Genomic DNA, 13,773 nt, shown 5'->3' with positions numbered 1-13,773 from the left:
AGGCTTTATAGAGTGTTGTTAAAATAATAGGGGGCGCTAGACTGTGGTAGACATGTCCCTGTCCCAACTTTGAGACGTGTTGTTGCCATCATATTCAAAATTACCTTATTTTTTATTTCATAAAATGGTACATTTTCTCAGCGTAAACATTTGATGTTTTCTATTGTGAATAAAATTTGGGTTTTTGAGATGCATTGCATTCTGTTTTTAGTGCAAGTTCACACCAGACGCAGTTCCGTTCAGTTCAGTGCGCTTTTTTTCTGCACAAAATGCATGCACAGCGTTTTCAATGTATTCCAATGGCTCTAGTTTACACCATGCAGTCAGTTTCTGCACCGGACTCTGACCTGAAACTGACTGAATGGTGTGAATTAGAGCCATTGGAATACATTGAAAACACTGTGCATGCATTTTTAGTGCAGAAAGAAAAGCGCACTGAACTGAACGGAACTGCGTCTGGTGTGAACTGGCCCTTAAGGCTGGAGTCACATCTATGCTTTTTTAGTGCTTTTTGCATTTTGCAGATTTGTACTACAGAACGTGTTTCATAGGGAACCATGGTGAATGGACTGTAGTGCAAATCTGCAAAATGCTAAAAGCACAAAAAATGTATAGGTGTGAATCCAGCCTAATATAGATTTTACTCAACGTACCAACTTTTTTTGAAATTGGATGTATATGAATAATATGAATATTTTGTGTTGGATGTTCATTGAAGCCCTGAAAAGACAGCTGTGTGCCTTTTTGTTCTGCACCTGTAAAGTTAAACTTACAATATTAGATTGGGCTTATGATGTAAGGGCCAGTTCACACCACATGCAGTCCAGTGCGTTTTTTTTCTGCATCAAAAATGCATGGAAAGTAGGTTATATGGTTTTCATTGGCATAGTTCACACCAGTGCAGTCAGTTCCAGAAAAAAAAGTAGGACATGCTGCATTTTTTCTGCACTGGACTGTACTGGAACGCTGTAAAAACGCATCAAAAACGCACTGGAATGCACCAAAATACACCAAAAACGCACTGCAACACACTTGTCCTTATTTAAGGTTAAGAAAAAAAAAGGGGGGTAAGCACTGGACTGCATCAAAAACACATCGAAAACGCACTGGAACGCATCAAAAACGTGCATGCAGAAAAGCACCTGAAATGCATCCGGACTGCCTTTCTATGGTGTGAACTTACCCTAAAGCTAATAAATAAATAAAAAAAAAAACCTACAAAATATTTTAGCTGAGTCTATGAAATGTGAGTAAACCCTCCATAAACATATTATTTCAGATACTGATTAAATGTAGTTTTGTGCTGCCACCTTGTGTCCATATGACAGATCACATTGGAAGTCAAAGATCTAGAGAGAATTGCAGCACAAAGGTTCAATAAATTCAAACAGAAACTCACTTACCTGAGTTATCATCTACAAGGCTATCCCCTTCTCTGACTTTAGAATCCATAATTAATAGCTTAACAAAATGACCTGAAAAATAAAATATATTGCGTTAAAATACAAGATCTACGTTTACGATGCCCAAGAATCGTGATTATATAACGATTACAGCTCATAAAACCATAAAACCTTTACCTTGAAGACTTGCACACTGAACTATTTCATACGTGTCATTAAACAGTGGAGTAGTAGCTTTAACGCTGATTTCACTTGAATGTCATCCCGAAATTGGTTTTTTAGTTGTAAGAGAATACCGGTGGGCTAACTCTAGCGAGTTTTCCACCCACTGAAATATAAGCTTTGGGTGGACTCAAATTCCCATCAGGGACATCAGGACACTCTTTGCTAGTGGTAAAAAAAAAGTCTGTTTTCTAATTGATAACTACAGGTAAGCCTATAATAAGGTTTACCTGTAAGTATAATAAATATCTCCGTTTGGAAGATGTTCACTTTAGTAGCAGCGGATGATGTCACCTGCGCATGCACTCTGAATGGATAGTGCCATCCATTCATGGCTCTGTGACATCACTGTGGCTTGGCTACTCAAATGGCTGAAGCCTGTGAACCAGGAAGGAACACCGGGTGAAGATAGAAGCCCTGGAAGTGGTGAAAGCGTGCTGCTCGAGGGCTTTGTTTTAAGGTAAGTCTGTCATAATGTGCTAGTAGGCAATGCCTACTAGCACATTATGACATTATCCCACAGTGGCCCTTTTTTTTTTTTTTTTTACTACCACATTAATGAAACATTAGTGTAGAGATCTCTCCACTAGTACAGAGACTGAGTACCTGCGATTATTCGTGCTTCTCACAAGATAAACTCTATTCCCTAAGAAATCACTTATAATGTTGTTGTGACAATTTAAGAAGTGACAGTCCTTCCCAGCTTTACATCAGCCATGTCACGTGTGTCACAGCTGTTTATATGCCATGTCATGCTGTTACCATGATATAGTCTGCTTTCCCTGCACAGAGGAACATTTCTTTCCTTATTTATAAACCGTGAATAACCATTGCCAAGTAACACCTGGATTACATCCACAGAGATTACCATGACCTTGACACGTCAGCTACTCACCAGGCTAACCAGAGACATATTTATGTAGTACAACGTGTTAAAGCAAAGCAATAATACAGTGACATTGTGGGTGCTGCATTGAACTGCCATACAAAGAGAAGCAGATCAGCCTATTGTTCCCTTATTGTGTATATATCTGAATTGCTCAAAATCTACCACCTTGCAGTCAAGTTTGTTAAGTGGTGTTTAATTCCAATAAAACTGGAAATACAATATGAGACTCATCCTGTTGGATTTACCTAAATGGGTTGTTAGCATTCGACTCATTTATTACACACTTGATAGTAGAATGTATAGTACTAAAGGAGTGGTTATATACATGTCCAGCTTTAGGAGATCATTTGCTGAAGGAGGAGAGCAACTGTAATATGCACTAGGGCAGTAGTCTGCAAACTGTGGCCCAGGGGCCGGATGCGGCCTTTTTCTTACCTTTATCTGGGTCTTGGGACACTATTTCTCCCAAGGATATGAGGCAGTATTCCTCCCACTGACACCACTGATGAGGAACTATTCCTCCACTGACACCACTGATGAGGAACTATTCCTCCACTGACACCACTGATGAGGAACGATTCCTCCACTGACACCACTGATGAGGAACTATTCCTCCACTAACACCACTGATGAGGAACTATTCCTCCACTGACACCACTGATGAGGAACTATTCCTCCACTGACACCACTGATGAGGAACTATTCCTCCAATTACACCACTGATGAGGAACTATTCCTCCAATTACACCACTGATGAGGAACTATTCCTCCACTGACACTACTGATGAGGAACTATTCCTCCACTGACACCACTGATGAGGAACTATTCCTCCACTAACACCACTGATGAGGAACTATTCCTCCACTGACACCACTGATGAGGAACTATTCCTCCACTAACACCACTGATGAGGAACTATTCCTCCACTGACACCACTGATGAGGAACTATTCCTCCAATTACACCACTGATGAGGAACTATTCCTCCAATTACACCACTGATGAGGAACTATTCCTCCAATTACACCACTGATGAGGAACTATTCCTCCACTGACACCACTGATGAGGAACTATTCCTCCACTGACACCACTGATGAGGAACTATTCCTCCACTGACACCACTGATGAGGAACTATTTCTCCATTGACACCACTGATGAGGAACTATTTCTCCATTGACACCACTGATGAGGAACTATTTCTCCACTGACACCACTGATGAGGAACTATTCCTCCAATTACACCAGTGATGAGGAACTTTTCCTCCACTGACACCACTGATGAGGAACTATTCCTCCAATTACACCAGTGATGAGGAACTTTTCCTCCACTGACACCACTGATGAGGAACTATTCCTCCAATTACACCAGTGATGAGGAACTTTTCCTCCACTGACACCACTGATGAGGAACTATTCCTCCATTACACCAGTGATGAGGAACTATTCTTCCAATGACACCACTGATGAGAAACTATTCCTCCAATGACACCACTGATGAGGAACTATTCCTCCACTGACACCACTGATGAGGAACTATTCCTCCACTGATACCACTGATGAGGAACTATTCCCCCAATGACACCACTAATGAGGAACTATTCCTCCACTGACACCACTCATGAGGAACTATTCCTCCAATGACACCACTGATGAGGATCTATTCCTCCACTGACACCACTCATGAGGAACTATTCCTCCAATGACACCACTGATGAGGAACTATTCCTCCAATGACACCAATGATGAAGCACTATTCATCCACTGACACCAAAGATGGGGCACTATTCTTCTTACCGACACCATCGATGGGCATTATTCTTTTCACTGATATAATATTCTACTCAAAGTCTAACCCTCCTAAAGGGCAGTAAACTGGCCCTTTGTTTGGAAGTTTTGAAGAACCCTGCTCTAGGGTCAGATTACATGCAGCCTGTTCATTCTGAGTTCTCCTCTTTAGAGCTTACTTCAGAAAGATGAGCTATCTGCTGTCTGAAAAAGCCAGTTATCCCAATATCCCTTTCTCTCTAATGCCTAGTACCCACTGCTAGTTTTTCTTCATTCAACCCAGCGGGCTGAATGAAAAAAAAACAACACAGGCAGCTCAGGTCAGAGCCGCTGTACTAAATCCAATGTTAGTACAGTGATCTCCCCTGCTGTTCTATTATTTTCTGACAGGGGGATGCCCCTGCCCCCCCCCCCCCTCCTGTGCCAGAGCACTCCGGTCAGTGGTTGAGAGCGCTGACCAGAAGCTTTTTTAGGCATGCCCCTCTGACAGAATAAATAAATACATAAATAAAGTTTTTGTTTTTAACAGTCTTGGGACTTGGTGGGAGTACAAACGATTAGGCTCTTCTTCCATCACACTAGGGTTTTTGATCTAATGTTTTCACGCATTTACACAAACAGCTTATGCATTCACATGTTTTTATTGTAAAGGACCTGGCTAATTTGTTCCCTATTTGTTTCAAGTAAACAGCAATACACGAGAATCTGCATACACCTATGAGAAGGCTATGAGGCTATGAGTGAGCACTGATTTCAGTGCGAAACGCGTCAGTTTTTTGTTCTATGTTCTCTTTTGCTGTGGTTCATGTGATGTAATTTTTACTTGAAAAATAAAGGCACAAGTTACTACAGATTCCAGCCGGAGTGCGGCTGTTCAGAGTTTCTTCCCTTCCTATCTACTTGCTTGTGCATTAGCCAGCACTTGGGACTCCTTACCTGGAAATTAAGCTAGTATCCTATTATCCTAGTGGATTGGCCTGGAGCGGTGGCTCTCTCTTTCATTTATCTGCATACACCTGTCAGCCCTGCACATAATCGAATGATCACTGATGATGCTTAAATACTCCCCAAACCCATGTGATCTCAATCCCCAAGCTCAAGGGAGCAAAATACACTGAGGGTGTGGCCTGGTTGGAGTCTAGGCTGAGGTTGCCACACTGTTCACCTCCATGGGACCACATGGATGTGCGGCACCAGGGATCACCTCCTTTCCTTCCTTAAGCCCCTTCAACAGAAGCCAGCCGAATGGTAGTACATTAGTTTCTAGTTTCTATTGAACCGGACGATGCTGTCCAACATTCAGCCCGGGTGTACAGGGCTTAAGGGTTCTTATACAGCACATGGCTATGTAGTACTCATCTACTGTCACTCATTGTAAGGTAACCTTACAAAGTAAAAAAAAAAGTGTGTTCCAAACTCTGAACCCTATTCTAATAATAATGGCTACTTTTTATCCTGGAGTAAGCACTGACTGAAATACGTGTGAGGCATAGTCAGACTAGTAAAAAAGATTTGTTAAGATTTAAAAAAACACACTTTTGCATTGTGTAAACAAGAGCTATGCTGGACCCCTAAGGCTGCTTATTTTGAAGTGCTTTTGACAATTAAAAGGGCTTCTGGCTCAATTTACCAAGCTTAGCGGCGTATGCGTGGACCATTTTTCTGCTTGTACTAAAACATAACATCACTGACGACGTTATAACACATGGACAACACCATGGACTTTGTATAGTATATAAAGTGTCTACCAGAAAACCAATCTCGCCCCTCAGATGAGAGTTAAGATTTGTATAGACTAGTTACAATGGCTAAGGGTGCTTAGTGCTACCAGCAGGATAGAAATAGGCTCTTGCCAAGGCGGAAATACATGGCCTTCATAGTAGTAAGCTTGGCAATGGAGAGAGTGTAAAGAGGGAGTATATAAATAAATCTTATTGTTCAGCACCTAAAAGAGAAGTATTGCCAAAGTTTATTTTTATCCTTCTTCTCTCCCGGGTCACCAATTACTTTTGGTCTCCTATGACCTAAAGTCAGCTGACAGAGGACTAATATCCACTGTCCACTGACATCACAGACTGTCGCCAGGCTCTGGAAGGATCCTGACCATATTGTCGAGATCCACCTGGATGTCTGGTCAGCAGCTGACACAGACTCTCAGCATGTGGCTGAGACCTGGGGACAGCTGCTCCCACCCCCTCTCCAGTGAATGCTGGAGGGGCAAAGCAAGAGCTGTGACTGACAGTCACCACTCTCATCTCCAAGCGGACCCAAGAACTGAGTATTCACTCCCACTTCACTGATGCCGCTGTGCAGGAGTGAGTATAGATGTTTGTCCATACTTATTTAAAATACAAGACCACCTTCAATAAAAGAGATGTATGGGTTTTTCTTTTTTTAGTAGCATACTTACCTAGATGGATGCAGCATCGGTCTTATGCTGTATCTGTCCCTGGGTGGCTCTAACACTGAGAACCGAGCAATCGAATACCACCGATTGCTCAGTTCTCACAGCTCCCCTGTCAGTCAGTGGCTCTCTGCTCTGCCCCCCCTCGATCATTGGAGCGCTGGCCTGTGAAAGGGGCGGGAGCGGCCGGCTCGGGCTCTAAGTGGCTCGCTGAGAGCCTGAGCTGGGTGCCGCTTCAGGGATCTGGCGGATCCCGACCCTATGGTCGAGATGACGCCCAAGCCTGGACCAACTCTGTGATGCCAGAAGAGAGCAGACTTCAGCCCACTGTCTGCTGAAAACGGGTCACAGGAGTGCAAAAGGAACTGCATTCCTGTAATCCACAGGGGAAGTACAGCCAAACGAGCTTTGGCTATACTTCTCCTTTAATATCACTATATACCATCACGAGCACCTCTGCCCTATTAGCATTTGATGGCTTTTTGTGTGAAGCCTAGGTTCTCTTCACACACCTACCTGGAAGGTTGTGTTTACCATGATACTTGCAACCTAACCAAATGTAGGTTACATCTCTTTATCGTTCTGGATATATATTATTACATATCATTGCTGTGGAATTACTGTACCATATAGGACTTCTTTTCCCCTTCTAACTTGCTACCTTAAAGTGGAACTACACTGCATCTGAGCAGTACAAACCAAAAACACTATTTCATTTATTTGTAATATTAAAAGCAATCTCTCTCATCCATCCGTCTCTATGCTTTATTTTGTTGAGAAATCCCTTTGCCCTTAGCTTAGGGATGCAGGCAGGAGGGTGTGCGAAAACGCCTCCTTCCCTCCTGAAGACTCCTGGGAAGTATAACATAATTTGCCTAGGCAAGAAACCAGGAAGTGACTGAAGAAATATATTTAAAAAAAGTTTAAAACAAGTAAAAATAATATACTTTCCTATCTATTTACTAATGCTAGAAGCATAAGGATTAAAAATAGTCAATGTTGCCTGAAAGAGTGTTCCACTTTTAAGGACCACAGAGCAACAGGCACTTAAAAATATTGTGGTTGTGTCCATACCTTCCACTATACTATGCTAAATGTGCACATATGCGCAGCCCATATATACTTCGTACAGTTTGCAGATTGAAGCCTTGAAACTTATCGTGCTTCTTTCTCATAAAGGGTTGTTGTTTTTCTAAATTATTAATGAGCTTATATTATGTTATATGATCCTTTTAGATAGAAGTTGGGCTTTGCTGAAGTCTGTATTAGTATATTAGGAGCAAATAGCGTGGGCACCGTAAAAAAAAGTATTCAAGAAAGAGGTATTGCAGGCCGTTCAACAATTGTCCTCTATGGTCAATATAAACGTTGATTTCCTGAGTAAAGATTATTATCAGAACAACAGAATGCTGTGCTATGTTCCTGGCCTGACACACAGACCCATAGACAAACATGAAGAATGCTGCCAAGCAACATAAGCAATGGAAAAGTAACTGATATGCCCTGCCAGGCTGACATTAGAGGAGAAAGGAAGAAAGATAAAAAAAAAAAAAAGAACAAATGCTATGAAACAAAAGCTTGCCCTCGGTTCTCAGAATACTGTTTACTCAGAGCAAGAATAAATTGCCCCATATAAAAAACATCTATTATAAAGAAGACAAAGTGTATTATGAAATTGTAATTTGATCAATTAAAAACAAGAATGTATTTTTTATTTATTAACCTGTGTATCAATAAGTGATTCCATGCAGCTTTGTGCCATTATCAGCAGGTCTAGCAGGGCATGGGCCTTGTACTCTTTTCAATCCTGTGTGGATTGGCCATGGAAGACTTGAGGGGATTATAAAGGAAATATAGCTTGTCTTGCTATTGAACAAGTAGATGCACTCCACATAATTCAAAACAACATTTCTGTTGAAGTCAATGCACACTAACCCTACCTAGGTGCATGTGAAAAGTCCCATAAATATAACCCTCTTGCTCCATTTGCAATTCTTCTTTATCTCTTCCACTGATCATGGTCCATATGCAGAAAACTGTTGTAGGCAGTTTAGATCCAATTATTTATTTTAGACAGCATTTGTTTTGTAAACCGGTAGTTTTGGATGCATTGTTGACTAATGGGATGGAAAGAAATGGTTGAATGGCTCTACCAACCATACCTAAATAAGGAGTAAAAATCTTATTTTTCATAGGTTCTTGGATGGAAGTTATGAAATGCAGATATCTTTTGAAAAGAAAATGCTCTACTTTAGAGTGCTTTAAACCAGCCTTTTCAACTAGGTTGCCCTCAGGTTTCTTCAGGGGTGCCTTGGCAGAATGCCTAAAAATTGCCCAAAAATTTGTATACAAGTCCCAGCGGGTGGATCAAGACTGCCCTTAAGCCCTATTACAACCTCCAAGCCTCCGGCATTGCAACAACCAATGATATCACTGGCTGATAAGGTGTATGGCGGGAGCTGGCACAACATCCTTATTTGCCCCTCTCGTCAGCACGGGGGTTATGTTTTCTGAGTGAGGGAGAGAAACTGAGGCAAAAGAGAAACATTGTAATAGTAGTCAACACCAGCGTGCAATAGTGTATTTGCTTAAGAATAAATCGCCTCTAAGGTTGGGTGTCCTGTGTGTGTGGATGTTGCTGTTAAGTAAAACAATTAGTTTAGTCTTTTACATTTTTGAACGGGGTGCCTGTATACTTTTTAAAGGTTGCCTTGACAGAAAAAGTCTTAGAAACACTGATTTAGAGGACTACGAGCATCACTGACCTTTACAGGATTTCTCCCCTCCGTACCAGGCCTTTGATAGAGGGAATTAGAAATGAATAGGTGCGTGGTGAAACGATGGCAACAACCTGCTGTGGGAAGAATGCAGCTGGCATTATATTATACTATCATCTTGCTTGCCCTACATCTAATGGATCTACTATTTGAAAGAGTCCTACTAGCCTATATTGTATCATGACAAAACCCGAGCTTCTGTATGGGCCAAAAAATATCAAGAAGTGTAACGTACTTTATTCAAATAAGCTTTAGGTTCAACACTGTAAAGTGCTATGTATATTGAACTTATATAAATATGGGAAATGAATAGATAACAGGGCTGGTAAATAGAACTGGTAATGACAAAGCATGTACATACTGTGCTGTGCTCACTATTTTGTAACCCAAATGGAAGTCTACAATAAGTGTTCTGGAAACTGGTATATGATAAATTCCAGGCATTCCTAGGCATCTGGAACACAACAGCACAGTGGTACTACAACTTCTTTACATTATGAAATACCTTTTAATTTTTGCATTATGTGCACAATACAACTGATTTTATAAAGCTTTACAAAGTGAGGTACGTAAATCACTGCAACCAATCAGAAATGAATTACACAGATTTATTTACAGCAACCTAAAATAAGCCAGGTGCTATGGATTACAGCATTTATCATACAGTATTCTTATCACTCTTTGCACTGCCTTAGAATATCGAATGTCACATATAAATGATTTACACACTTACATAAGTGATTAATAGAGGTGTGGACCTACTGCCATTATGGCATTGCTAGGTAACAAGAAGACTGTGACCTGGATTCTCAGCAGACTGGGGTTGTTCAGGAAAAGTTTGTTGGCTGTCAAGCCCCAAACTGAGATACACAAAAGACAGACTCAACAAACACAGCAGTGGTTTTAGCTGGCCAATGGCCAGTGATGCCTCTTTGCCAGTTTGTAAATCAAAGCTTACAAATAGGTTTTCTGGTTGAAAGGTGAGATGTTATTTACAACTGTTGTGTGCTTTCTGTGATCCCATCTTAAGTAGTAATCTTACAGCCAATTTAAAAATGGACCATGGGGTGTGAGTAGATAGGATAACTAGTACTCTTCTGCATGGTCCTGTTTCCTTGATCAGTTGGCCGCTAGCCCTGATCTCGTCCACAACTAGGACCTACAGTAAGTCCAGTATTAGCACATTTCCAAACCTATATCAACCTATGTAAGTAGCAGGGGAATGCTTTGCTGTCTGGAGGCTCAAATGTTACAATGCCATGTTAGTGTAAGGATGTTTCCGAATGACAATGAGAATAAAATTGGTACCATAACCTTCGTCGCTCCAACATTTTCATTTTACAGAATAAATGTACCCCCCCACCCCCAGCCCAATCTCCCACACTCTTTTAGATGATCATTGGGTTAACTAAAAAACCTCTCTAAAACCCTGTTCTCATTTACATGAGGCCGCAGTCACATGATCATCCAATGCCAGGTCCATCTCCTTATATTTAACTTTCTGAAAGGGTCTTTTTCTTCTAGGTGTCCACATCATTGCATGTGTGATGTAGACCAGTGGTCATCAACCCTGTCCTCAGGGCCCCCTAACAGGCCAGGTTTTATGTATTACCTTGGGGAGATGCAGACTAGAATACTGCAATCACTGAGCAGCAAGTGATATCACCTGTGATATATTTCAGTTATCTTGCAAATCTGGCATTGTTAGTGGGCCCTGAGGACAGGGTTGATGACCACTGATGTAGACAATTCCCATTGGCTGGCCAGTGGAGGGGTTCTTTTAGGATCCGGAAGAAAGAGGACATCAGTCCAATGGAAATGAAGGGGACCAGATGGCGAGGGTTAACAACCGGCGCTGGATTAGAAAGGAGAAAACAGCAGTTTCCTGGATGGAGGGGCTCAGGTGAGAATAACTGGCATCACCAGGTAAGGAAAGCTTTACACCGGGTAGGATGTGTAATGCCGCGTACACACGATCGGAATTCTCGTCGGAAAAAGCTCTGATGGTTTTCCCGATGGAATTCCGACGGAATTTGGCTCAAGCTGTCTTGCCTACACACGGTCAGATCAAATTCCGATCATTTATAACGCAGTGACGTACAATGCGTACGACGTGACTAGAAAAAGGAAGTTCAATAGCCAGTAGCCAATAGCTTCTGTCTCGTAGTTGAATCTGAGCATGCGTGATTTTTTGGCGTGTCGGAATAACATACACATGATCGGAATTACCGATAGAAAGTTTTTCCGTCAGGAAAATTGAGAACATGCTATCAATTTTTGGCTGGCGGAAATTCGGACAGCTAAATTCAGATGGAGCATACACACGGTCGCATTTTCCGATGAAAAGCTCAATTTGGACATTTTCACTTAGGGGTGTACTCACTTTTGTTGCCAGTGGTTTAGACATTAATGGCTGTGTGTTGAGTTACTCTGAGGGGACAGCAAATTTACACTGTTATACAAGCTGTACACTCACTACTTTACATTGTAGCAAAGTGTAATTTTTTCTCTGCTGTCACATGAAAAGATATAATAAAATATTTACAAAAATGTGAGGGGTGTACTCACTTCTGTGAGATACTGTACATAGTGAGGCCACAACTCATCATCTAGAATACTGAACACGATAATACGTCTGTCACCTGGGACCAAAATGTGCAGAGTACAGGGCATGACCATAGCAGGTATCTGTTGGCTATTTCTCACACTGCCCGTATATAGATGGTAAGCTCTGTTGAAAAAGGAGTCGGTTAACCTCCTTAATTATTTTTGTAGGTAAACTGAGTAATTTTGCAAATACAGGATTGAAAGAATTACCATTGTTAAATGTATGAGATTCATGTTTTGAAGTCGGAAGTCACAATAAAAAACCTACAGTAAATGTGAAAGTGACCCTTTAGCCGCTCTCATCGTTATTCACTGTAGCTTTAATAGTTCTGTCTAGGATCATATAACATGTAGTAACCCTTTCACTTGGCTAACAAAAGGAAATTGGAATGTACAGTAGCATCTGGGATGTCAGCCAAAGTATGGACATTCAAAGATTTAAAATGAGCTGGGCCTCAATTCATCACTAATCCTGGCCCAGTTTTCCCAAACCTCAGCAAAAGAGGCTTAGTAAGGCACAATCTCAGCTGACCGGAGAGTCAAAATAACCTGGTTTGAAAAGGGCTGTGAAGACTTCACACAGAAATCATTCATGTTTCAACCTAGTTTTTCCATCTATTGCAATAACAAATGTAAGATTAATTAAATTAAGTAGATGTACAGTAAATCCTAACAATGGCATTTAGTTTGTCAAAGCCAAGTCCATTACAAACAATTTTCATGTTTTAAAAATAAAATACTGTCTTCAGCTTTTTCCTAGGGCTGCTAATCTCCTGCAGAATCTTTGCCACTACTACCTGTCTACAAACACCGCAGTGATAGCTGCATCGGTTTCCAGGATGGTGACAACAGTGGACCATGCCTGCCTAATCTGTAATGAACTGGCCACTTGTATTCTCTATTAGAAGCCTGCGTGATAGGGTTGCCAGGGCCAGACTTACCATTGGCCTTGACTGGGCTCAAGCCCATGGTCCCCTGCCCAATAGGGGGCCCCGCCGAGATACATAGCTGATTGTACTCGGCTCAGCTCCGCTCACAGTTACGCCTTGTCCTGCCCTGTGATGGACATAACACAGGGACTAGGAGTGACTGTGAGACAAGCCGAGTACACTCGGCAACTCCCGGCTCCACTCGGGACTGTGAGAGTACCCAAGAGTAGTGATGGCCGAACGGTTCGCCCGGCGGTCGTTTCGCGGCGAATTTCCGACATTCGCGGTCCGCACGTTCGAACGCCTTTTTCCGTCGTTCGCCGCGGCGGACTTACGTGTTTAATGTATACAAGAACTTTAACCTTTGGTGACACGTTTATCATGTGATACAGGACAGCCAATTGAGACATGACAGCACATGGACACTTGTACATTCCCCCTAACCTATAAATACACCCGATCCGGTGGCCATTTTACATTCTTTCTTCTGTTAAGATAGGGACAGGTTCCTGTGTGGAGTAGGGAGAGATAAACCACTAGCTATTTGGTACACAAAAGTTCTTTTCAGGACTGGTATAGGTGTTAGGTGTTGATAGGTTTGCTGTGCTGCTGATTCTTGCAGCAGCCTGAGTGTCTTTTGTTAGTTTAGAGAAAGGGAAAGGACGGTGTATGCTACAGGGACAGCCAGATTAGTCTTTCATCATCATCATCATCATCATCATCATTAGCTGTTACTATCAAGGTCCACAAAAGAG

General features: G+C 41.8%; 1 protein-coding gene across 1 annotated transcript in view; it reads right to left on the bottom strand.

Moving 5' to 3' along the window:
• The window catches only part of CRACDL (CRACD like), a 122,746-nt gene that overhangs the window by 57,269 nt on the left and 51,704 nt on the right, over nt 1-13,773 (bottom strand). The window contains exon 2 of the mRNA XM_077482745.1: nt 1,404-1,475. Within this exon, the coding sequence (XP_077338871.1) occupies nt 1,404-1,452 (49 nt within the window). The 5' untranslated portion in view covers nt 1,453-1,475. The remainder of the gene's footprint in view (nt 1-1,403; nt 1,476-13,773) is intronic.

The sequence above is a fragment of the Lithobates pipiens genome, unplaced genomic scaffold (assembly GCF_037356315.1).
Source record: "Lithobates pipiens isolate NorthernLeopardFrog02 unplaced genomic scaffold, aLitPip1_a1.2 Scaffold_16, whole genome shotgun sequence".
Lineage (NCBI taxonomy): Eukaryota > Metazoa > Chordata > Amphibia > Anura > Ranidae > Lithobates > Lithobates pipiens.
Note: the sequence above shows the minus strand (reverse complement) of the source record. Positions and strands in the feature narration are given on the sequence as shown.